The sequence below is a fragment of the Echinops telfairi genome, unplaced genomic scaffold (assembly GCF_000313985.2).
Source record: "Echinops telfairi isolate 266 unplaced genomic scaffold, ASM31398v2 ScPeMD7_2;HRSCAF=8, whole genome shotgun sequence".
Taxonomy (NCBI): domain Eukaryota; kingdom Metazoa; phylum Chordata; class Mammalia; order Afrosoricida; family Tenrecidae; genus Echinops; species Echinops telfairi.
The window spans coordinates 28721826-28744872 of record NW_022103898.1 but is presented as its reverse complement, the minus strand read 5'-3'; the positions used below and the strand labels follow the sequence as shown (position 1 = coordinate 28744872).

General features: G+C 46.8%; 1 protein-coding gene across 1 annotated transcript in view; it reads right to left on the bottom strand.

The window, feature by feature from the left end:
• Positions 1–23047, bottom strand: part of ANKS1B (ankyrin repeat and sterile alpha motif domain containing 1B) — a 1383364-nt gene that overhangs the window by 15207 nt on the left and 1345110 nt on the right. Inside the window, exons 22-24 of the mRNA XM_030886113.2 lie at positions 19201–19212; positions 18261–18347; positions 8124–8261 (exon numbers count right to left, since the gene is read on the bottom strand). Of these exons, the coding sequence (XP_030741973.1) occupies positions 8124–8261; positions 18261–18347; positions 19201–19212 (237 nt within the window). The remainder of the gene's footprint in view (positions 1–8123; positions 8262–18260; positions 18348–19200; positions 19213–23047) is intronic.

Genomic DNA, 23047 nt, shown 5'->3' with positions numbered 1-23047 from the left:
AGGTGTGTAAAGGCTAATTGCTGTGCCTCAGCTGGTTGCTCAGAGGCCTTTAAGACCGCAGGACCTATGCAATGAAGGAGGGTGTGCAACCGAAGAACTAAACCTATCCTCAATCCAATTAACTGGGATGCCCCATGAAACCATGAACCTAAACCTTCAAATCGAGATTTGATTGGTTATATGTAAGCAGACTTAACAGCTACTCTTTCCTTTTTTTGTCACGGTAGTAAATGTATCCATCACATAACTTGTCCCAATTCAACTTCCTACAGGTGTACAACTTATTGACAGCAATTATATTAGTTGGTTGTGCAACCCTCTCTTTAATCCATGCCACTCCCCATCATAATCTGAACCCCAGAAGTAACATCCATGTTCCTCCTTCCTCCCTCTGCCCCTGGCACCACTGAGAAACTCTGGCCAATTTACGTATTTGTCCATTCTTGTGTTTTTATCTGAGAAGTCATACAATATTTGTCCCTTTGGGATTAACTTATTTCACTTAGCATAATGTTTTCAAGTTCCATTCATAGTGTAGCATGTATCAAGACTTCATTTCTCTTACCGATGATGTAGAATTCCATATTTTGTTTATCCATTCATCCTCTGATAGGCTGTTAGCTTGCTTCCCCTTTTTGGTTTTTGTGACTAGTGTGGCAGTGAGCACTGGTATACAGGGCCCTGTTTGAGTCTCTGCTCTCAATTCTTTTGGGCATATGTGCATCTAGAGGAGTGGAATTGCTAGGTCGTAAAGTATACACATATGTGAATTTAGAAATAAAACTAGAATCATACTTTATGGGAAGCTTCATAAGATATTTTTCCGAGTAACATTACATCATAGACAGCTCTTGCACAACCATCCAATGCTCTTCAAAGACATGGTTCCTATCTGTTAAGGGCTTCTCTTTATGTCTTAGCCCAAGCCCATGTGCATACATTGGCTGAGAGACTTAGAAAAGGAGGTTAGGCAAGGCTCACTCAATCCTTACATTGAATTCATACATGTACATATGTGCTCCTTGGAGTTTCCCCACCAGTGCGCTGTAGTCCCCTGTCCTCACATTGCACTGGTTTTGAGCATTTCTAGAATCACATCCCAAAGTGGCTGGACAGGCCATTTATTATACATACTGGAGGTACTGGCCTACCCGGGCAGAAAGTTGAAACGATTTGTATTTTGTAACTTGGCAGGAATTTGGGAAGAGGCTGTGTGGAATTTCAGCCTTGAAAAAGTTCCTAGTGGAAGCTGCTGTGAACCTTTCACTAGTTTGTGCTGTCCTTAATTTCAACTCCTGGTGCCCCCATGGGACAGAGCCGAAATGCCCTGTAGGATTTTCCAGGCTGTAATGTTGATGGGAGGAGTCTTGATGGTGGAGTGGTTATAGGTTGGGCTGCTAACTTCAAGGCCAGCAGTTTGGAACCACCAGCCACTCCCGAGGAGAAAGATGGGGCTTCTACTCCTGTAGAGAGTTACAGTCTCATAAACCACAGGGGCAGTTCTACCCTGTCCTACAGGGTGGCTATGAGTGGGCATCGACTCAATGGCAGTGAGTTTTAATTGTGATGGGGGCAGATTGACAGCTCTCCCTCCTGCAGGGCTGCTGGATGGGGTTGAACTTCCAACCTTTGCAGCTGGCAGCAAACACGTCACCATTGTGCCACCTGGGCTGCTTCATTCATGGAACACCTTGGAACTGAGGCGCTTGACATATATTCTGGTTAACTGAAGAGTAAAGAAAACCCGAACCAAACTCACTGCCATCGAGTCGATTCCAACTCCTAGTGGCCCTATAGGCCAGGTGGAACTGCCCCTGCAGGTTTCCGAGACTGCAACTTTTTAGGGGCGTAGAAAGCCTCAACTTTTTCCCAGATTAAAGAAAGGACATTTTTTATTTTAATCCGGGTTCTTCAAACTCATTCTAAAATGACAGTGTCTGTTTCCTTGGGCCAGTAAACACAGCACATGTATGAAGGGCTTTCTCTTTGTTGAGTGCAGATGCCTACCCAATGCCTGAGCTCATTGTTCTGCATCGATCTCATGAGCTGCCATGCTTCCAAACGTATCACATGCTCACACAACAGCACCTCCTGCTCCCAGCACAAGCGCTCCTCCACTAGGAGACCCTTTCCTGCTGGGTGTGGGCACAACTCCGTGGCAGCACAGTTATGATTTTATTTGGACTACTTGTTTACATCCAGACTTCTCTAATTGGACTCTGTACTCTTGGGGACCTGGGCCTGACTCAGTCACCCTCGAAAAAATCAAATCCATTGGCCTTGCTTCTGAATCAGAGGGACCCTCTAAGGCAGAGTAGAAATGACTGGCCCCATAGGGTTTCTAAGGATATAAGTCTCTACTGAAGTAGATTGTCACTTCTTTCTCTTACATAGTGGGTGGTGGATTTGAACCACTGACCTTTCAGTGGCAGCCTAGAACTTCACCACTGGGTCACCTGTGTTCCGTTGGCTCATGCTAGGCTTTCAATAGATAGAGGCTTGGGTTTAGATGCCCGTTTTCTTTTGAAGTAGAGGAATTACCTCTGTGAACATTTATAATAAGCCCAAAACCTGGGACAGCAATCCTTACACAGGATCTGACAACAAGAAAGATGTTTCTACTGCTATTGCCGCCACTGCTGCTGTTCTCTGCACCTCCAGCAGCTTAGAAATCCTGACCCACATGGGCTGAAAGCGGAGCCCTGGTGGCATAGTAGTTATGCATTGGGCTACAGTCCTAAAGGTCAGCAGTTTGAAACCACGAGTCACTCCTTGTGAGAAAGATGGGGTGTCCTCCTCCTGTAAAGAATTAGTCTTTTAAACTCACAGGGGCAGTTCTATCCTGCCCTATAGAGTCGCTAAGAGTTGGCCTCGGCTCGACAGCAGTGAGTTTGGTTTTTGGAGTTTATGTGCTGAAAATGGCATACATGATCTAATTTGAGCCCTACCAAAACTGTTATGGCTGATTTACAGATGAAGAAGTTGAGGATTTAAGGCATTTTTGTCCAAATGATGAAGCTAAGACGTGCCCCCTGGGATCAAAAACCATGCAGATTTTAAAGGGTTACACCTCTAAACAGGACATCTGATTACTAGTTATTTGGGATAAGGAGAGAAATAATGGATAAATGCTGCAAAAACAATCTAAATGTGCAAAAGCAAAACAATCTCAGAATGCTTACTTTCAGTTTTCAACTTAACTCACTGCTATTAAGTTGATTCTGACTCATAATGACCACACGGGAGTAGAAAGCCTCATCTGTCTCCCATGGAGCATCTGGTGGTTTCAAACTGTTGACCTTGAGGTTAGCAGCTCCACTCATAACCACTATGCCTATCTTTCTTTCTTTAAAAAAAGGGATCCGTTTAAGGCACTGATAACATCTATCAAGTGTAATTACAGACGAGAGGGAAAACTCACTGCCATCAAGTCAATTCTGACTCAAAACAAGCCTGTTGGGAAGAGCAGAACTGCCTCTGTATGTTTCTGAGACTGTGAGAGTTTACAGGAGTAGAAAGCCCTCTTGTTCTCCTACAGAGAGGCTGGTGGTTTCGAACTGCTGACCTGGTGATTAATAGTCTAAGGTATAATTTACTATGCCACCAGGGTTCCAAGAAGAGAAAAAGGAGTGACATTACTCTTGCACCAGCCACCAACCTTTGACATTATATCTTAATTAACTCTCAGTGATTTATGTTAATGGACAGGAGATGTGGGTAAATGAAACCCAGGAGTGGTAATTAACGTTTTTTATTGAAGGGCTGTGGTCAATGAAGATGGACAATAAGGTTGGGAGCACTGCCTTTCCCCCCACTGTATTTGGGTCATCCCCTGCTCTCAGAAGTGGGCACCTTGCTGACTCTGGGCCAGGACAGAGCTTCTATTTTATGTGTGGATTGTATGATGAAGACCAGGGAGGGAACTTGTTAGAGATGGATCTTAAGGGTTCTATGCACTCTGAACACTTTCTTCTACTGCCATTTATTTTCATACTCTCCTAGTCAGATAGGTCATGGGCTATCTGCGAGTGGGGAAAATAAGAAGTGGGAAGGAAGAGGCCACTTAGCTCCACACTAATTTAGAGTTCACTCAAGTTCTTTGACCCCTTTAAGTTCCTGCACTGGAGAACAACATTTGCAACATAACCCCATACAGACTTTTCCTTGGGAGCCTCAAACTATGCAATGGAAATAGTCATAGAACGTAAGGAAAGGGTACGGGATTTTAATTCCATTAAGAGGATGTGGAAACCAAGAAACCATCTGACAGCAGAGCCCAAGTCAGAAGCTGGTGTACTGCTCACCACCAATCTTGGTGATCATATTTTCATGCTCACATTTTCCTTCTCTGCGGCTCAGCTTGCTGGATACAGACAGGTTGTAGAGTACTACAGAATGCTACCACAGTTGGTGGACCATGTTTTCCTGCCTCTTGCCATTTCTGGTTTTCCAATTTAGATTCTTTCAAGCCCCACTTTCAGCCAAGAAAGAACAGAAGAAGACAGCTCCCTCTCCCACATGTACCACCCACAAGCATTTTCGCTCTGAAATCCTCTACACATCTCCAAGCCAGTTTAAGCCACACACACTGAAGAGGACAGAACTGGGGAGTTGCAAGCCAGGCATAAATAAGCCAGGATAAAAATATCATCGAAGACTACAAACATCTTTATAGATGTCCAGCAACAAAGCCCTGGCTTTTAATGCTATGAGGGGTGGGGGTGGGAGAACCCTTCTGTTGGCTGAAATTACTGAATGTTTTAAACAAATCTGCTACACCTGCAGAGAATATATCAAAAGCTTTTTTTTAATATGCCCACCTCAACTGTATTGCTGGAGAATGTAAAATAAATGTGTGAATAACATACAGAAGAGAATAGTTTCCAAATCACTTGGGTTATATTCATCTTGTCTTTACATGGCCTTCTAAGAAAAATCCTGCAGATTTGGGGTTCTGTGACTGCTTTAATATTCTCACTCTCTTTTGCAAACCTACCAGTGTGGAATGCTCCTCCACTCACCTGAGAAGACAAAGGAGGAGAGAAATGCTAAATTCTTGTTTTCTGCCCTCAGAATACCTGGTTTCATAACTCCCCCTTTCTTTTATACCCAGTCCAACTGTTGACTTCCCCTCATGCCTAGAAGGTAGTCTGGGAAACCTTTCGTGCTAAAGTGAATGAGATATTTTCAGGCTTACCAAACTGGAGATTTGAATAAAAACCAGCTCCCATGATAGCTAGTTTAGACTACCGAATGCAGGGAGGCTGATATTTTCCCCTAATTCTGTTTTTGCTATTTTCATTAACTTGTCCTCTACAGAACAAGCTGAGTTTACCAGAGATTCTGATTAGAGCAACCCTATCAGACAGAGTAAAATGGCTCAGAAGGGTTTTTGAGGCTATAACTATTTATGAGAGCAGACTGTCTCATCTCTCTCTTGTGGCATGGCTGGTGGGCTTGAACATCTAACCTTTCAGTTAGCGGCCCAATGCTTAACCCACTGTGTCACCAGGGTTCTTTGTAAACATGTTTGTGGTATTAAGTGGATCATTTCTCCAAGTATGTTCTGGAGAATGCCACTCCTGTGAGGTTCTCTTGAACGCATCCTGTAGCTAAGTAAATCCGGGAAACACTGTCCACTGCATCCCATCTTTTGGAGACTCATAGGGCATATGAAGCTTGGAAGTGCTTAGTAGTGTGTGAAGGATATGAAGTTCACCCACCTTCCCAGGACAACTGATTTCAATGCAAAAAGATCCAAGTAAACTAGAAATGGCCTACTTCACTAAGGGGTTGATGATAGGGGATACTCTTAGAAACATTACATTACCCATAAAAGGTACATAAGGTCAAAGCAACAACAGCTTTGGAGCAAATAACATAGATGGACTTATGCATACCAGCTATGAGATAAGATATGTGTTTGAGGTAGTGAAAAGCAATTCTTTTCCCTCTCTACTTGGCGCAGCACAGGGGGCAGATTCATATTAAAGGAGTTTTAAGATTGATTATTAAACCAATTTACATAAAGATAAAAAAAATCCATGCTCAAAGAGGTGTTTTTTTAATTCGTTTTAATTACAAGCCACACTCATTGCATTTCAGAATCGCTCAAAGGCTCAGGTCCAAGCTGGTGGCCTTGGTTACTATTTTTGAAATGAGGCCAGCTATGTTCACTGGGAGAGGATTAAAATGGTGACTTTATGATGTTAGACGAAAATCCTTTGGAGCTGATAATAGAATCCTAAGCTGGTGAATGTCGATGTTCAATCAAACATCCGGATGAAATGACAAAATCTGAAACAATTCTCCGCCCATTGTTCAAGCGTATCAGGGGCATGATGTGGATAAGCAGGCGACTGACTAGTTGACCACTTCGTCCCTGAAACCCCTCTCAGGAGTCTATTGTCAGATATATAAACATAGCTAAAAACACAAGCGGGGGGGCATGTTCTGTTTGAAGGCCAAACAATATTCTTGATATTCCTATGAAGGCAAATTATATCTTACTTAAAAGCCCAACGTACTAAAAGAAAGGCGGCAGTGCACAAGGGTTTCAAGACCCACGAGCATTCTCTCCTGTGCTTTCAATTTCCCAAACCTGAAAGGGAGGAGCAGTCTGCTGCAGGATACAAATCCTATGGGTGTACACTTGGGGTTACAGCGGGGCTGGTCGAGGAGTGTTTGGCAGAACTGGGAGATTGCTTGGTGCAGCCTGCTCCCCCAGGATACTGAACCATGGGCTGGCCTCCCAAGAGTAGATTCTATTGACATTTCCATAGAATGCTTGAAATATGCAGATTTCAAATGGCGCAGGGCCAAAGAACGAGAACACTAAAGTGACGTCTTAGGATTTCTCTGATTATCAACTAGTCCAGGGTGGGACCAGGCTTACGCATCTTCCTCTCAGCTTCAACTGATGCCTGCCAAAGGGAATATGTCAGAGACACTCTGAAGCAATTTGTTTCATCTTGAGGACCTACAGGGCCCAAAGGAACATGTATTGTTTTCAGTGTCCAAGCTGGTGATGTATAGACTAAGTTTTTGACTGAACATCCAGTATGAATACTAGCGGCGTTACACCATGAAGCTACCACCAACCTGCCTGTCAGTTTGTTGTACTGAGAGGTTTGCACGTTGCTACAGGAGGAACTCTGGTGACATAGTGGGATTATGTGTTGGGCTGCTGGTTACAAGGTCAGGAGTTAGAAACCACCAACTGCTCCATAAGAGAAAGATGAGGCTTTATGCTCCTGTACAGATTTACAGCCTTGGAAACCCATGGGGCTGTTTTGCTCTGTCCTGTCGGATCACTATGAATCAGAATTGACTCGCTGGCAGTGAGTTTGTTTGTTTTTTAATGATATTGGCAGCTATGCCACCAGTATTTTAAGTACCAGTAGAGTCACCCATGGTGGACAGGTTTCAGCGGCCAGAATCCAGACCAAGACAGACTAGGAAGAAAGGCCTATTGATCTACTTCTGAAAATGAGCCAATTCAGTCAAAGAAAACTTGATGGATGACAACAATTGCGAAGCGAGTTGAAGACCTGACAATGTTACATACTATTGTACATAGCATTGGTGCCAACGCCCTAGCAACCAACAACGATATCATTATACCTTTTGGCATTTTCAGTCATTACTCCTAGGCTTCAAATATGATTCCTGTTGAATACAGACACACACAGATATTGGATGAGGCACCGGAATGTACTTTTCTGCCCAACAATCCTGTCCTATTGGGCCCTATTATTTAGAAAAGGCTATCAGAGAAACCAATATATATAGCAAAGGAAGAAAAAAGCTGAAAGATCTTTATGTTATTTTGGTTGTGGAGGAAGAAGGGATTTGGCAAATTTGAAAAAGGAAGTTAGTGGTTGAGCAATGTCAATTGAGGTTATCGGGTGGGGGGAAGAATTCTAAATGCAATGAAGGGGTGAGAGTAAAGAAAAAACTCAGACAAGCCTGTCTGCCAAAATACCTTATAATTGGCTGCTATAAATGAAATTTCTGGTAAAGAAGCTAAAACTTGTATGCTAATGATGAGCTGGGCTTTCAATAAAATGCAGACATGTTTTCGGATGATTTTTGATGCGTCTTAAGAGACGGTTGCTACTCACCACATCGAAGGCAGTAAACACATGGCAGTAGTGGTGGTTGGACTTCAAATCTTTTGTGATATAAGCGAATGTTGAGAGGTCTTCTGGGTCCTGGGCAGCACAGGAGATGTTACGAATTTCGTGCTCAGCAATTATGTTCTAGAAGAAATCACACAGAAGGCTATTGTTTTCCTTTGCAAACCAGCAGCTTTCAGAAGCAAGGCCAATGACTAGGAAGTAGCTTTTTCCTTTCAGAGTGTCCTAGTGCCCAGTGTTCAGACTGACCCAACGCCCAGTCCATAGGTTAGATAAACACACGGCAGGTCTGGGAGGACTGCTTTCATTTAACTACAAAACAACCTGAAATGGTCAAACCCTGGAGCATTGGCTCTCACCCATCGGCATGCACAAGAGCAGTCTAGGCGGCAGACACCTTAAAACAATAACAAAACACCCACAACCGTGACTGAGTATGGTGTGGTTCCCATTCTCATATCCCCTTGAAGACTGCCTCCTGCTGACCCTCTCAGGGAAAGCATCACCTGTCACTTTTTGCTGCTGGACGCCACTCTGACCCAGGTCCTAATCTTTTCTGGGGGGTGTTTTTTAAAGGGAAGGATAGACATGGCGACGTAACATCTGGGAGAAAAAAAATTCCTGTACAGAAATAGCTGCAAACCAAGAGATGCCTGGGGCTACAGGAGCTGGAAGTGGCAAGGAATGATCCTTTTCTCTGGAGTGGACAGAGGAAGCCTTGTCCTGCCAGTGCCCTGAATTTGATTTCTACCGTCCAGAAGCCAGAGGAAATACATTTCTTCTCATTAAAAGCCTCCCACTTGGTGGTATATGGTTACGGAAACCAAGACAACCATGCTGCAATATAAGGAGGTCCCACTAGATCCAGACCCGGCCCGTGGGTGTGACAACACTTAATTAACCACACCACCGTGTGTAATTAGGAGGTTGGTGCAGTTGTTATTACTTCGCAGGTGAGAAAACTGGTACTCAGGGAGTGTGGCTGCCTTACCCTGGGCAGGTGACGGATGTGGGACTGAAATCCGGGGTTGTCTGGCGGTACAGCTCACACTCTTTCAAAGACACGTCATGCCTCCTCCTTCCCACCCCTCACTGTTTGAACATCACTTTGTTTTTCTCTCTCCAGCATTTCTTTGCCTGCTCCCACCCCCCCAACCCCCGGCCTCCAATTTGAACTGGTGGGAAGAAAAGGAGGATAGGTTTAAGCATGGAATTATCAGGGAGTATCTTGGCAGCACGTCCTACTGGAGTCTTCTTTTGAAGCACAGATGTATTTAAAAAGCAACAAGATAAAATAAAAATGCTCACATAATAGAATCTTCTTTTTAAAAAAATCATGTCCCATTTATGTTTATTTTTGCAGTTGTCAGAGATCTAAAAGCATCAATGCTTTATTTACCCTAATTACTTTTTAATTGCACAATCTTAAATAACCTGTCAGCAGTATAAAGTTCCACATATACCCATCAGTGTCTAAAAATGCCTACAAAATGTCCTTTCCTGCCAGGGTCCCTAGAAAGCACTGCGTGTCCCTCACTCGATCGAGCTATGTGGTCGGGAAGCAATTACAGAATTAAGACATAAAAAGAAAATGAAGACATTCTTCATCGTTGCTCGGGGTGTTGATACCACAGGCAGGGCTTTGTCAAAAATATCGCACATGGAAATTGGAATCCTGTTAACAAGGTGCATTCTACTGCAAGACACTTTCAAAACAGAAGCTCGTGGTCCTCTTCGGGCATTTGGAGAGCATTTCTCCAAGGAGCAAATGAGATTAGGAGCTAGTGAGTTTTAAGATGCACTTTTGAAAACGGGAGGGTTTTCCGTCTTTAAAGGTACGGTGTAAGGAAGTAGGCACTGAAAGCCTCTGCCACTGTTGCAAGGGTTGACACACGGATTTTCTAACTGAAAGGTCGGGAGAAAGGCCTGGCGCTCCATCATCTGAGAAGTGTTGGCATGAGCTGGACTCCACTTAATGGCAGCTTTATTTTCTTGCTCTTGCCTTGGTGAGTTGGTCTCACCTGTGAGGGATCTACTGGCAATACATGGCTTCAGTTCCGATGGTGCTGGGGCAGTGGTTCTCAACCTTCCTAATGCTGTGGCCCTTTCATACAATTCCTCATGTGGTGGTGACTCCCCAACCATTTTTGTTGATACTTCATAACTGTAACTGTAACTTTAATTCTGCTACTCGTATGAATCAGGTGACCTCTGTGAAAGGGTTGCTCGACCCCCAAAGGGGTGGCAACTCACAGGTTGAGAACCGCTGTGCTGGGGGCTAAGTGTTGGGCTACTAACTGCAAGGCTGAAAGATCAAAACCACCAGCTGCAGTTCGGGGCAAAGAAGAGGCTGTCTGCTCCCCGTAATGCTTTTCAGCCTTAGAAGCCCTACATGGGGTCACTGGGAATTTGACCCTCGACGGGAGTGGGTTTGGTTTGGTTTGCCCGACTTCTAACGGCTGATCTCTTGCATTGTGGACATCATTCATAAGCACAAAGCAGGGGCGTATTCAAGAGAAAACCGCCCGTGATGTTGGATGCACTGAATTCCCTGCATCTTGCCGATGCACATGGTGTCACTCTTGGCAATTTTCAATTCCATGGCTGCCGTGTGGAGGCGGGGGCAGCACCTCAAAGGGTATCACTGGCGTTCTCCCACTCTGTCTTTCCTGGGGGCTCCTTTCAGCTTTTTGACCTCCCCTCCAAATTTCTGGGCACCTCCGCCTCTCTGTGCCCTAGAAACCCAGGGTTATCTTTTAATTGTTCAGTATGGTCTGCTCTCTTCTGAGATGCCCCACGTTCCCAAATAAGCCTCCTCTCCCCTTGTCAAAAGTCTCATTCCTCTGTTCCCATGGTCTATGCTAGGTGGAAAACAAGCTAACACCACATTCCATCACAGTCTCTTGGTTGTGTAGTGGCCCTGTTAGAGCAGGGTCACCATAAATGGATGGCGCTAACCAACAACGTTGTTCGTTCATAGTTTGCGAGGCCGAGGTCCGAATTTCAGATGATAACTCTAGGAGCAGGCTTTCTCTGTGGGCTCACAGTGTGGGAGGAAGGGTCTTAATCTCCTTTCAGCAGCGGTGGGCTTGACATTCCTAAGAGCTCTCCACGTGTCTTCACATCGATCTAGGAGATTCCCAGTGGAGACCTGGGGCCAAAGGATGTGATCCACTCCTGGTTCTTCTTTGTTGGTGGTGATCTGATCTCTGCTCACTTGCTAAATCCTTAACCCCTTTTACATGTCAAAGGAGATAGACTCATGATATAACCCAATCCTCTAGTATGCATCCTGCCTATTAACAACAGAGAGGTGAGGATTTACAACGTGCAATATAATGACACCAGATGACAAAAATGTAGGATCATCATGTACCACTGGGAAGCATGGTCCAGCCAAACTGACACACTTTTGGGGTGGTGTGGGGGTGGGACGCACAATTCAATTCCTATCATTAAGGTGTGACTCACAGTTACACTTAGCCATGTAGTTGGCACTTGAAAAATGTACTTAAATGAATTTGTGTTGATGGGCTATATATGGAGGTATATTGGAGCAGAACTTCTGGTATACCCGTGATGCTACCATGTGGTGAGACTCCAGGTCTAGAGTCTCACTGTATTTTCTTTTAAAAAATCATGTATCTGATTTTTGTTGTTGTTGAGAATATGCAGAGCACAGCAGAACACCCACCAAATCAGCCTCCTCTACATATGCAACTTTGTGACACTGCATATGATTTCTGAGTTGTGCAACCATGCTGCCCCTCCCTTTCTGAGGAGTTCTTCCCCACCGGCATCTTCACTCACCATCCTCTAAGGTGCCCATCTAATCCTTGAGTTCCCGTTGTCCGTTGGATCACACAGAACTAGTGCTGGAGCGAGTGCAAGGCTCCTTCTTTACCTGGCACGCTGGAGCGGTTTGCTTTAGGACGACGTGAGGGCATGTTTTGCGTTCAGGTTTAAAAATGATCTCAGTGCAGGCACTGTGGGGGTTTCGCACTAAGCCAGCCTGGATTCCAGAACCACGTGGGGGGATGGGTAGCATGACTGTGCTGCAACTTTCATCCTGGGCCATCAGCCTTGCAGAGCAGGAGGCCCGGGTTCCATGTGTCCGACGAATCCAGGAAGCCTGGCTCTATGCTCTAGATGGTGGAGATGGGGTGGCTGGTGAACTCAGAGAAGTCAAGAAGAAATCCATTCTTCCCACCTCATGTGATGTGTCGATCAGGGCTCCTCCGCCCTTTACATGGTGATGTCATGGCTGCAGTTTTAAACGGTTCCTTTTGTCCAGCTGTAAGCATGTTCCAAGAGAAGAGTTGCATTTTCTCCTTTGAGATAGAAGTTGGACCATGCGGTATCCTTCAGGTACCTGTCCACTGCTTGTGGGTGCCACGCAGACTTCTGTGGTCTAGCCAACTCATACCAGAATCCTAAGGAGGCTGTGTGTGATGATCCCGGAGTAAGAGTTGGGCTCCCTCTGGGCTCTAACAGAGAGGTCTTCTTCAGACGTTATCTGAGTGAATGAATACAGTGTCACCCACCTGGCCGCCCTATCTCCCAAAAGGACCCCTCGGGACAGAGGCAGCAATCCTGGTGCACAGTGAACGGCAGGCACCTGCAGAGTGCCACTCTGAGAAACAGCACACACTTAGCAGTGTACTCCCAATTCGAATCCTACCTTCTTAGAAGAAAAAGCACGTTATAAAACAGGCATATGCGTTTGCAGCGGTTCCTTCCACGGTACCTTGTGCCCAATCCCCGGCACTAACCCTGTGTGAAGCTCTGGAGCTGGTGTGAGAATGCATCCAGAACAAAGGCCACACTGGGCACAGTTCCCGATTTCACCAGAGGGGAAGACTGAGCAGGGAGACAGCACAGGGATACAAAACCCCACCCACTCCTTGGCAGTGCTTAGTGGAGTGAGCTATGTCCCCTGTCCCCGCGCTGGGACATCTCATTGATCTACAAGCCCACTGTCATTGAGTCCATTTGGACTCATACCAGTGGTTCTCAACCTTCCTAATGATGCGGCCCTTTAATACAGTTCCTCATGTTGTGGTGACTCCCAACCATAACATTATTTCCACTACTACTTCATAACTGTTATGAATCGGGCGACCCCATGAAAGGGTCGTTAGACCCCCCCAAAGGGGTCTCGACTCACAGGTTGAGAACTGCTGGCTCATAGCGTGACCTCCCCAGGACAGAGCAGCACTGTCCCCTGGGGCTTCTGAAGCTGTAACTCTTTGTGGGAAGAGAGAGCCTCATCTTTCTCCCATGGAGCAGTAGTCAAACTGGTGCCCTTGTGGCTAACAGCCCATGCGTCACCCACTGGCCACTAGGGCTGCAGTAGATACGGAGGAAGGTCTCTCGGAAGACCTGCACTACCCAGTCCTGCGCTTGGGTAGTGCGCCAGTTCTCTGGGTCCCTCCGTGCTGCACAACTACATGAAGTGGATGTGATTTTGCCGGAAGAGTCTAATCCTTAATCTACCCTGAGTTCCTTTTGAAATTCACCATCGTTTTCTTGCCTCTTCCTGCTTCAAATCAGGATCCGTTTCCTAAGTTACTAGGCAATCCATTTATGTGTTTGCAACGAGGCGCCCAACGCCCTCCGACGAGCTCAGCGCCGACCACTGATTTATTAGGACAAAAAGAAAGAAGTGCTTCTCCAGAGGGCTCATCTTCCTGTAGTCTAATGGGGACTAATGGGGAAGGAAGAGTAATTAACGTATAATTAATTATCTGTTGCGCTGCCAACTAATTGGTGGAAAGCGGCTGCGGAGGAAAACTGCTATGGTGGGAGGGGAAACCAAGCTCCAGTCTTCCTCCAGGACCGACTAGCTGGGTGGCTGTCAGGACGTCATTTCAGGAAGAGCCTCAGGTCCTTTGGTCATTCCATCGACTAAATGCCCATTACACACTCTCTCCTCCGTCCCCATCGAAAAGGACATAGGTTAAAGAAATGACAGTGGTCAGGAGGGGCCCGTTTAAGATGAAGTACAAAAAACCCCTTCACACTCACTGCCAGCCAGTCGATTCTGACTCACCGTGACCCTTTAGGGGAGGGTAGGATCACCCCATGGGTTTCCAAGCCTGGAGCTCTTTGTGGGAGCAGAGAGCGGCATCTTTCTCCCAAGGAGCTGCTGGGGGTGCTTTCAGACTGTGGACCTTGCAGTTCGCGGCCCCACATGTAACCCCTCTGCCACAGGGCTTCTCAGGACAACAAGACTCTTAAAACCTGATCTTTAGGTGTGACCCCTAGTGTATCTTGATACCAAGGCCTTCAAAAAGCTTGTGGAAAGGGGAATACAAAGATACTGAAATGGTCTCGCACACACTTTTTGAAATAGCCTGGTACGGGTTTAGTGGCCACTGTGGTTGAGAGCCATTCATTCAGAGGGAGCAGAACACCAGGTCTTTTCTCCCACAGAGCAGATGGGGCTTTGAGCTGCCAAGTGCTTCTCCATGGTGCCACCAGGGCTCCGTAGGTGCTGTCAATTTCAACTCACAGTGACCCCAGTGACAGAGTGGACCTGCCATGTAAGGCATTGCTGGCCGGTGGCTTTGTGGGAGCAGATTGCCAGGCTCTTCTGGGGAGCCTGTGGGTGGGTTCCAGCCATTGATCTTGGGTTATAGCAACCGCGTACTTAACCACTGCACAATGAGGGCTTCTCCAGGGGCCCTGATTATCTGAAACTGTGGTCTCCAAACATGCTTGCATTTCACAAGGCCTTCCTCTCAAGCCAGAGCAGCCCAGCAAGACGCCACTTCTGAGAGTAAAGAGAGAAAGCAGGAGACTGTGATGTGACCCACTGTTCCTTTCCTGCTCTGGGCATTAGACCACCAAACACACTGTTGTAGAGTCAGTTCTGACTCAACACAACCATACCATCCGTCCAAGCACTGAGCAGGCCTGATGCTGCTTAGCTTCTGAGATCAGATGAGATCGGGAGCATTCTGGGAGGTATGACCCCAGTCTCAAAGCAACCCTATGGACAGAGATGAACTGCCCCTGTGGGTTTCCAAAGCCGTACATTTTTTTCAGGAGCAGAAAGCCTTATATTTTTCCTGCAGAGCAGCTGTCGGGTTTGAACAATTGACCTTGTGGTTAGTAGCCTAACACATAATCTCTATGCTACCAGGGCTCCTGTTGTGGGCAGTAGAGGTTGTTTTTTGCTGTAGCATACCCCTCCCCAGGCTGTGCATGTAGAGATGTCACGGCAGACACTGCTTTAAGCAGGTAGAGGGGTGCAGTCCCTTTCACAGCACAACCTGAGGAGGATCCTTCCTCTTTGGGTTCCTATGGCTTCTCATGGCGAGATTACATCTCACGTACTTTGGATACATTCTCAGGAGAGTCCAGTCTTGGAACAGGATATTGTGTTTGCTAAAGGAAAGGCGAGCAAAACAGAGGAAGATTCTCAACAAGATGGAATGACACTGTGCTTGCAGCAATGGGCTCAAGCATACCAATTGTGAGGCCGGTGCCGGGCAGGGCAGCATTTCATTTTGATGTACAGAGGATTACTATGAACCAATGGCACCTTGCAGCAGCAGCAGCAGCAGCAGCAGCAGCAATGACACACTTTCTGAGACCAGCCTTCCCTCCTTAGTTGCTAGCAATGTTTCTCAACTTTCTGTTAGTCCAACTCCACCCACGGGGCCTTAAATTTCTTCTATGCTTCTTAGATGGAGGGAGCCTGGTGATGTACTAGGTTATGCCCTGGGTTGCTAACCACAATGTCAGCAGTTTAAAGCCACCAGCCATTCTGCAGGAGAAAGATGAGGCTTTCTATTCCCATCAAGATTTGCTGTCTTGGAGACCCACAGAGGTAGTGCTATCCTGTCCTCGAGCATCACTGTGATGGCAGTGAGTGTGGCGTTTGAGAGCACTTGCAAGTTATGTTGTCTTTATTTACACAGAAGTATCTTCACTATGTCTTTCTGAGCTGATTTCCAAGGAGCAGTCGCCAGCGAGTGGAGGTTTATGAACAATTCACCCACGGATTGGTGATGCAGCAGCAGTGTTTCCTTGTGGAACAGGAGCATCAGCTTCTTCTAAGTTGTCAGACGTGTCCCTAAGCAAAGTGCACAAGAGTTGACAGAGCTCTCCTCCATCCTCCCATCAGGGAGAGTGGCTAGAGAGGGCACTACTAACACAGGAGCATCCAATCTTGCCATCGCCACACCATGGAATGACAACCCCAAGAGTCTGGAAACTTCTCGGGGCAAATCCCACTTGCTTAGAAATAGTCAGAATCAGAGTCTGCTAAGGCTGTTCATTGAAGAGAGTGTCAAATTCAAACACTGACAACCTAGTGCTGTGTTGTCCAAATGCAAATTGGGCAAGAGAGAGAGAGTTGCTCTAGGTGAGGGGGAAAAACATCCAAGTGCCAGGCTTTCTTGAACTTTAGATCTAGCAGGGAGCAGTGGTGTCTTGCTGGAGAGTTCCATGAGGGTTTGGGACCTCACAAGCCAAATAGGAGGAGTAACCAAAGTCACTTTCAGGAAATAAAAACAAGCTACTCCGTTGGAATAATTCTGATTTGACTAACTACAATCATAATCGGACAACAGTAAGTGCCAATAACAAATTACAGAACAAAGACGATCTTGTTGACACTGACAGCCACAATCTTGACAGTGCTCTTATTCCATGAAAGGCTCTGAGCCTGCTTTGGGTGTCAGCATGGTAAACAATGGGTTAAAAGGTTTCTGCCTGGCTTTCAGAACATTCTCTAAAACTGGGAGGGGGTTTTCCTATGTGGAGTTAGGGCTTATCTGCCCAATGCACTGGCCTCTTCTGTTAGGTAAAACAAATCAGGGATGTATCCAATGGGCTGATTCTGATGCTCACGTCTATTATCCGCACCAGAGTCACGGCCCATGGAGCTTCCCTCAAGAATCTAAACCCAGATGTCCTGGCCCCAAGTCCCCACTGCTTCGGGCCACTTGTTTTATCAGGTTGGGCCCTGGAAGCAGGCTTTGTAGGCAGGCCAGAAAGCAAATGGGATTCACCCATGTGTAGCACCTCTTCTCTACTCCCCTTAGTCTGTCAGTTAGAAAGGTGGAGGAAAAATAAAACATCCCTTTACTGTGCTGACCAACATTGAAAGGCTCTCATCTAGCTCAGTATTTGAGAATTAAATACAATTTAGAATGTAGAAAGCCTGAGGGTGTTTTTCTGTGTGTGCATCCAGAGAAAGGGCAGGTGTTATCTCTAGAGAAAGAGAAAGAGCAATGTTCTAGCCTTCTGTGTAGTGGCATTTCCTCTGGTGATTTGGTTTGTGAAGACGTTTTGGAGTTTAGGGAGAATGAGGGACCACACCAAAGAAGTCTAATCCAGCAACAGATCTGTCATATTTTAGGTAAAATGCCACCCAGCTGTCCACACTCTATCTCAGAGCCCATAGACTGTTCTCGCTGGCAGTACAAGTCACAGCACAGCCCAAGCCTCTGGGCTGACTATGTCTATTAAAATGGCAAAGGTGATGGTTGAACACCACGATGAACTCATTAATGTCACTGAACAATACAGGTGAAGATGCCTGAAATATCAAATGTCTTGTTAAAAAATACACAGCTAAGTTCAAGTAAAAAAATACAGTTGAGACTCTCTGTGCCATCGTAGTACTTGAGAATTAGGCCATTTAGCGTTAAAGAGCCAGAATGGATTCCTTGGGTAGGATATTTATTATCATGTCCAAAAAAAAGGACAGGCGGCTATCTCTACAGAGAAGGAAAGACAATGGCCTGGCTTCTCATCCAGTGGCATTTCCCCTAATGGGGGAATGGTGACACGGTGCCTTTGCATTGCACCAGTGGCTTTCTTCTGTTTCACTGTCCTCTGGAGCCAAAGGGCACGCCAGGTAGGAAGGGTCATAACCTGTGAGGGAAGGCACCACGAGAAGCGGAAACTATTACAGGGTTATTGAAGGTGCCCCCAAAATACAGTGTGCCACTACAGATGTATGTGGTGCGTGTGTGCGCGTGTGTTTGTGTTGTCGGAAAGGCTGGGTGGTGTGTGTGTGTGATTAAAATGAGGAGGAGGTTGCCAGAGCATTGAGATCACATACTGGGGCCACGTCTACGTCTCAGCCAGAGGTGAAGCACCTACCTTATTGGTTGCATCAATAAACTTGACTCCTTTATAAGAGACGGAAAGGATAATAGTGGGGACCTTCTTCATTTGCTCTGTTGACTTCTGAAATTAAAACAAGGAAGCTGTTAGAACAGTGTGCGTTCCGTGGCAACTGAAGCACATCATGCTTTCCTTTGAAAGATAAAAGCGGCTTAAAGGAAAACACACCCCCCCCCCAAACGCACTCTCATTTAAATGTTGGTCTCCTCTCTGGGGCTTCACTCTGCTTTCAGTTTAGAAAGTAACCGTCTTGCACTTCAGGATCTAAAAAGAGCTTGTTCCGGGGGTTCCCGTGGGTGAAGCAAGACTCTTCCCTCTTGACTCAAAAGGGAAGGATGAACAGCACTCGCTCTCACTGCCATTCCACGGGATCATTCCCTGGACTAGACTTCAACCCTATCCGGTTTCCCAACAGTGAGTCCAGCATGAACACAATTTAGCTGCCTGCCACGGCCCTCCCTCACCCCCAGACTACGTTTGGATACGGAGTTAAAATAGGGATTTCCAACACATCCCTGGGACCTTTCCCTCGCAGCCGGCCAATTCCGTAAAGCTGGGATTGTGTGGAAAGCTGAATGGCTCCTGACCACATGGCTTATAATACTACTGAGTGAAAATAAGGCCCTCTAGGAGCAGCCTGTAGTTTGTACCAAGACGCTGGGCAGTCCAGGTAACTTCCTCTATCACTGAGAGCTGCACAAGTCCTTGCCTCAGGCTAAGTCCGCCCAGCAGATGTTCGCATCGGCTTAATGTGCTCAGTGTTTGCAGCTTCTAGGGTTTATGCCCCAGCAAAAGTTTCTCTGTAATTTGGTAGGTGCCTTTTCGGTGTAGTTTTATCACTCACCAGCCGCCTGTTTACTTCATTTCTCTCTGTGGAGCGTCCTAATAATCACATTAAACACCAAGAAGAACCTACCTGACAGTTTGCCTGATGTATTTTTCCAGAGAAGACAGGTGGGAACATAATAGGAGAGAAAACACATTTGAAAAAAAGAAAGGTGAGAGAAAGGCCATTTCGGTAATACACCACCAGCATAAATTCATTAAAAACCCACTGCGACCACAAAAGGCAAAGCTCTCTGCAGATCTACCAAGAGGCAGCACCAACGGCTGTTTGCAAAACTGCTGCTGGTTCTGCACAGACCCTGGAGGCACGGTCTTAGTTTTCTCGTCATTCTGTTTCCTGTATCGCACAGTGACCGACAAACAGCCAGCTGTCTCTGGTACATGAATGGAATGGGGCAGGGGGCGGGGTAAGGGGAGGAGAAGTGTCAACCAACATAAGCAATGGCACTTTCTTGACGTCTTCGTTTATATTACCCAATTTGCCTCTGTCAGAAATTCTGAAGTGTGACCGGAATTCAAGCCGGCCCTTAAATGAATAGAATAGGATGTTTGTCTGAGACTCACAGACAAACACCCATCCCTCAACTGTATCTTTCCCTTGAGCCGCCGACAGGGCGTTTCGAGTTTTCCGTGTTATTTTGACCCTGCATCTTTGTGATAGCCAGCACACCTGTCTCCCAGACCCAGCAAACCCATGACCGAGAGAGCTGCTGACAGAATAGGTAGCAAATGCACCTCATAGAACACAGAGAAAAAGCAGCAGCGATCACAGTGCTTTTTAAATGAGCTTTTAAAAATGACCCAGACCTGGCAGTTTTCTTTGGATTGTGGACCAGAGAGATTCTGGTAACTGGAATAGGATTTTTTTTTGTCTTTTTAACACTTTTTTAACTTTTGTCTTTTTAACACTTTCCCCAACCACGTCTTAAAAACGAACACAATAAAAATGCAAATCTAGAAGAAATTACACGCCACGTGCTGCTCTGAAGGCAGAGATTGGAAGAGAACGTTAGATACCTTTGTGTCTTTTTAATGCTCTCCCCAACCACCTCTTTCATGATGAACACAAGAAACCCAAGGCAAAGCGAGCGCAGCATCGCGCTGCTGTGCTGGCAAAGCCGGGGGCTGGGCTTCTCGAAGGGACTGGGCGGCATAGGCAGTCTGGTAGTTTGGTGGACTGAGTTCTCGAGGGAAGAATTCTTTGCAAAGACTCAGAATGGATTTTTAATACATCACGTCACTCATCTCTTTTCACAAGTATGAGGGGGCTTCAAAAAAGGTCATGGAAAAAGAACAGAATTTAAAAAATCACTTTATTGGGAGCGCCTACAGATATTACAGCAATCCATAATTCAATTAGTATTTCCAATTGCTGCCACTGTCATTCTCCAAACATTTCTTTCTTCTTGAACGCTGATGTCAGCTCCCAAGGTAACAGAATTTTCCCACAAGTGTTGTGAAGCCCTCCTCGCAGGTATTTCCTAGCGTGAAGCAATAGATTGCTCACATTCCACAGAAACATCAACATCTTGCATTAATAGACACCCATCTGTCATTGGCTTAGCAATTGTGTCATCGACACAGCCACGGTGGGTGCCTCAGGAGCAGCTACTTCAGGGGCTGTCCGACAGCCCTCCTGGTGTACAGGAGGCCTCTCTGCCGAAAGCGACGGCGTGCAGTGGCATGGACTGGCATCCAGCCCTCCTCTGCCGCGGGCTCCGTGGAAACAGGGCTGGGACTGCTGATGCTCATGGACACTGGGGAGGAGCAGCCCACGAGGCACCAGCTGCCGTCCCTGCTCCAGAGTCCCACAGAGAACAGCTACAAGATGATGTGGATAAAGCAGCCCGAGAGATGTTCCCAGAGTGCTCCCTGAGCACTGAGTGGGAGCCTTACTTGTGTGAGAGTTGGGGCGGGGAGGCTGTCTACACACACACACACACACACACACACACACACATTCACCAGTTACTGATCACTGCTAGGGTTGACTGAGCTGGGCTTAAAGGGTGAGCAGAAATTTCCAGATACCCTAAAGTGCACAAAAACGGCTTTAGTAGTAGAACTGCCCCCCATTCCCCCCCCACACACCTGGGAGTGAGAAATGGTAGCTGAGGTGCGCATGGCAGCCGTGGCAGACTGTAACTTCCTGTGCCATGGGAAGGCAGAGTGGGGACGCCCTGGAGGTTTGTAAGAAGGAAGGGCCACAATGAGATCTATGTCCTAGAACGGCAGCTCTGGTAGTTGATGGAGGATCAAGTGGAGTAGCTAGCGGCTCCCGTTGATGCAGGAACCAGGATGCTGGTGTGCGAGTTCAAAGGAAAGCCCCGAAGAATCGACGTTAAAGTAGGGGCGCCGCGAGACAGGAGGGAGCCCTAAGTGAACTGCCAGTGAGGCAGAGATCCCGATCTGTTGCTGGAGGTGCCATGCAGGACGAGTAAGTGGCCGGATGGCAGGGGTGATGAAGGAATAAGGGAAAGGGAACGTGTTTTGGCTGAGACACAGTGGAGGTGCTGCTGAATGCGCTGAGCTGGCTAAACAGGTGGGAGGCGTCCATTAGGCAAACTGGAAATCAGAATCAGATCTGGAACTCCATCTGCGGAGAAGGGGTGGTGGCTGAAGGCAGGGGAATAGACGAGGTGGCTCGAGGTGAGAACCAGAGAGAAGAGGACCGGGGAATGCATCTCAGGGAAGATTACAGTTTGAGGCATGGGGTGGATGAAGACGAGCTGACGATGCGAACCACCAGGAAGATGGAAGAAACCGCAGAGCAGCATCATGAAGGTCAAGAGGAGGGCTTAGAGGTGGGGATGGCTTTGGGTGCATGCAATTAGGACTAAAAGGGATTGCAACACTGGGTGCAGCAAGGGGCCTGGCCGACATCAGGTGCTCTTATCTTTATTGGGTTTAGTGGATGAACTCTGGGGCTGTAGCAACTGGACAGATTTTATTGTGTCTTATTAAGGGCAGGTTCTGGAAAACAGGGGCAGCCAAGAGCAGAAAGGAAGCCAGTGAAAGGGAGAGGAGAGCCGCAGGGTGGTTTTTGTCAAAGATTCCAGATAGCCGGCTCAGCCAAGATGAACAAGGTCAAAGACGGCATCCCTATTCCTTTGGCTGGTCCCAAGAATCCCTGCTTTCCTCAATGGAGATTGTCACTCATTCCAATAAGGAGATCAAATTGTCTTCCTAGTCTCTTGACAAGAAGGATCCTGACCAGCTGTGGAGCTGAAAGGAACTGTGTGAGGCCTGCAAAGTATGTTTCTCCTTTAAGGTATTGGGTGTAGTGGGGGTCAGTGTTCGAAACCCCCTGCCTGCTCCGTGGGAGACATATGAGGCTTTCAACTTCTGTAAAGATTTACAGTCTCAGAAACCCACAGGGACAGTGCTACAGTGTCTTATAGGGTGGGATGAACTCCATGGCTGGGAGTAGAGGACAAGAGATAAGAATTCTACTGCTGATTTGTGATTTTCCAACGATGTACTTTGCCAGAGCTTGCAAAGAGATCTTTTCATCCAGTATTTTCACAAAAGATGAAAATTCGATAGACAGAAGGCTGAGATACTGGCTCTCACACAGACAAATCAGGAAGGCAAGGCAGCCAATAAGCATCCACTTAGTCTTATTGTGCCGTGATAGGTCTCGGACTGTGAGCGCAGAACCGCAGCGCTGGCAGAGGCAGCCACTGCCGTCCTCCTTGTTGGCTCCTTCCTGCGGAGGCCACTTCCTCCTTCCCTCAAAGGATGGAGGCACCGTTTCTGAGTATCACTATTCAAGCCGACAGAGCAAGCTCTCAGGCAACACAGGTCTCTACAACCTACCTGCATGCTTTGCTGGCTTCTTGTGTGACTAACAGTCCCCCAGACTGATGCTAAGGAGCTTTGGTGGCATAGTGGGTTACTCACTCCTAACACAAGGT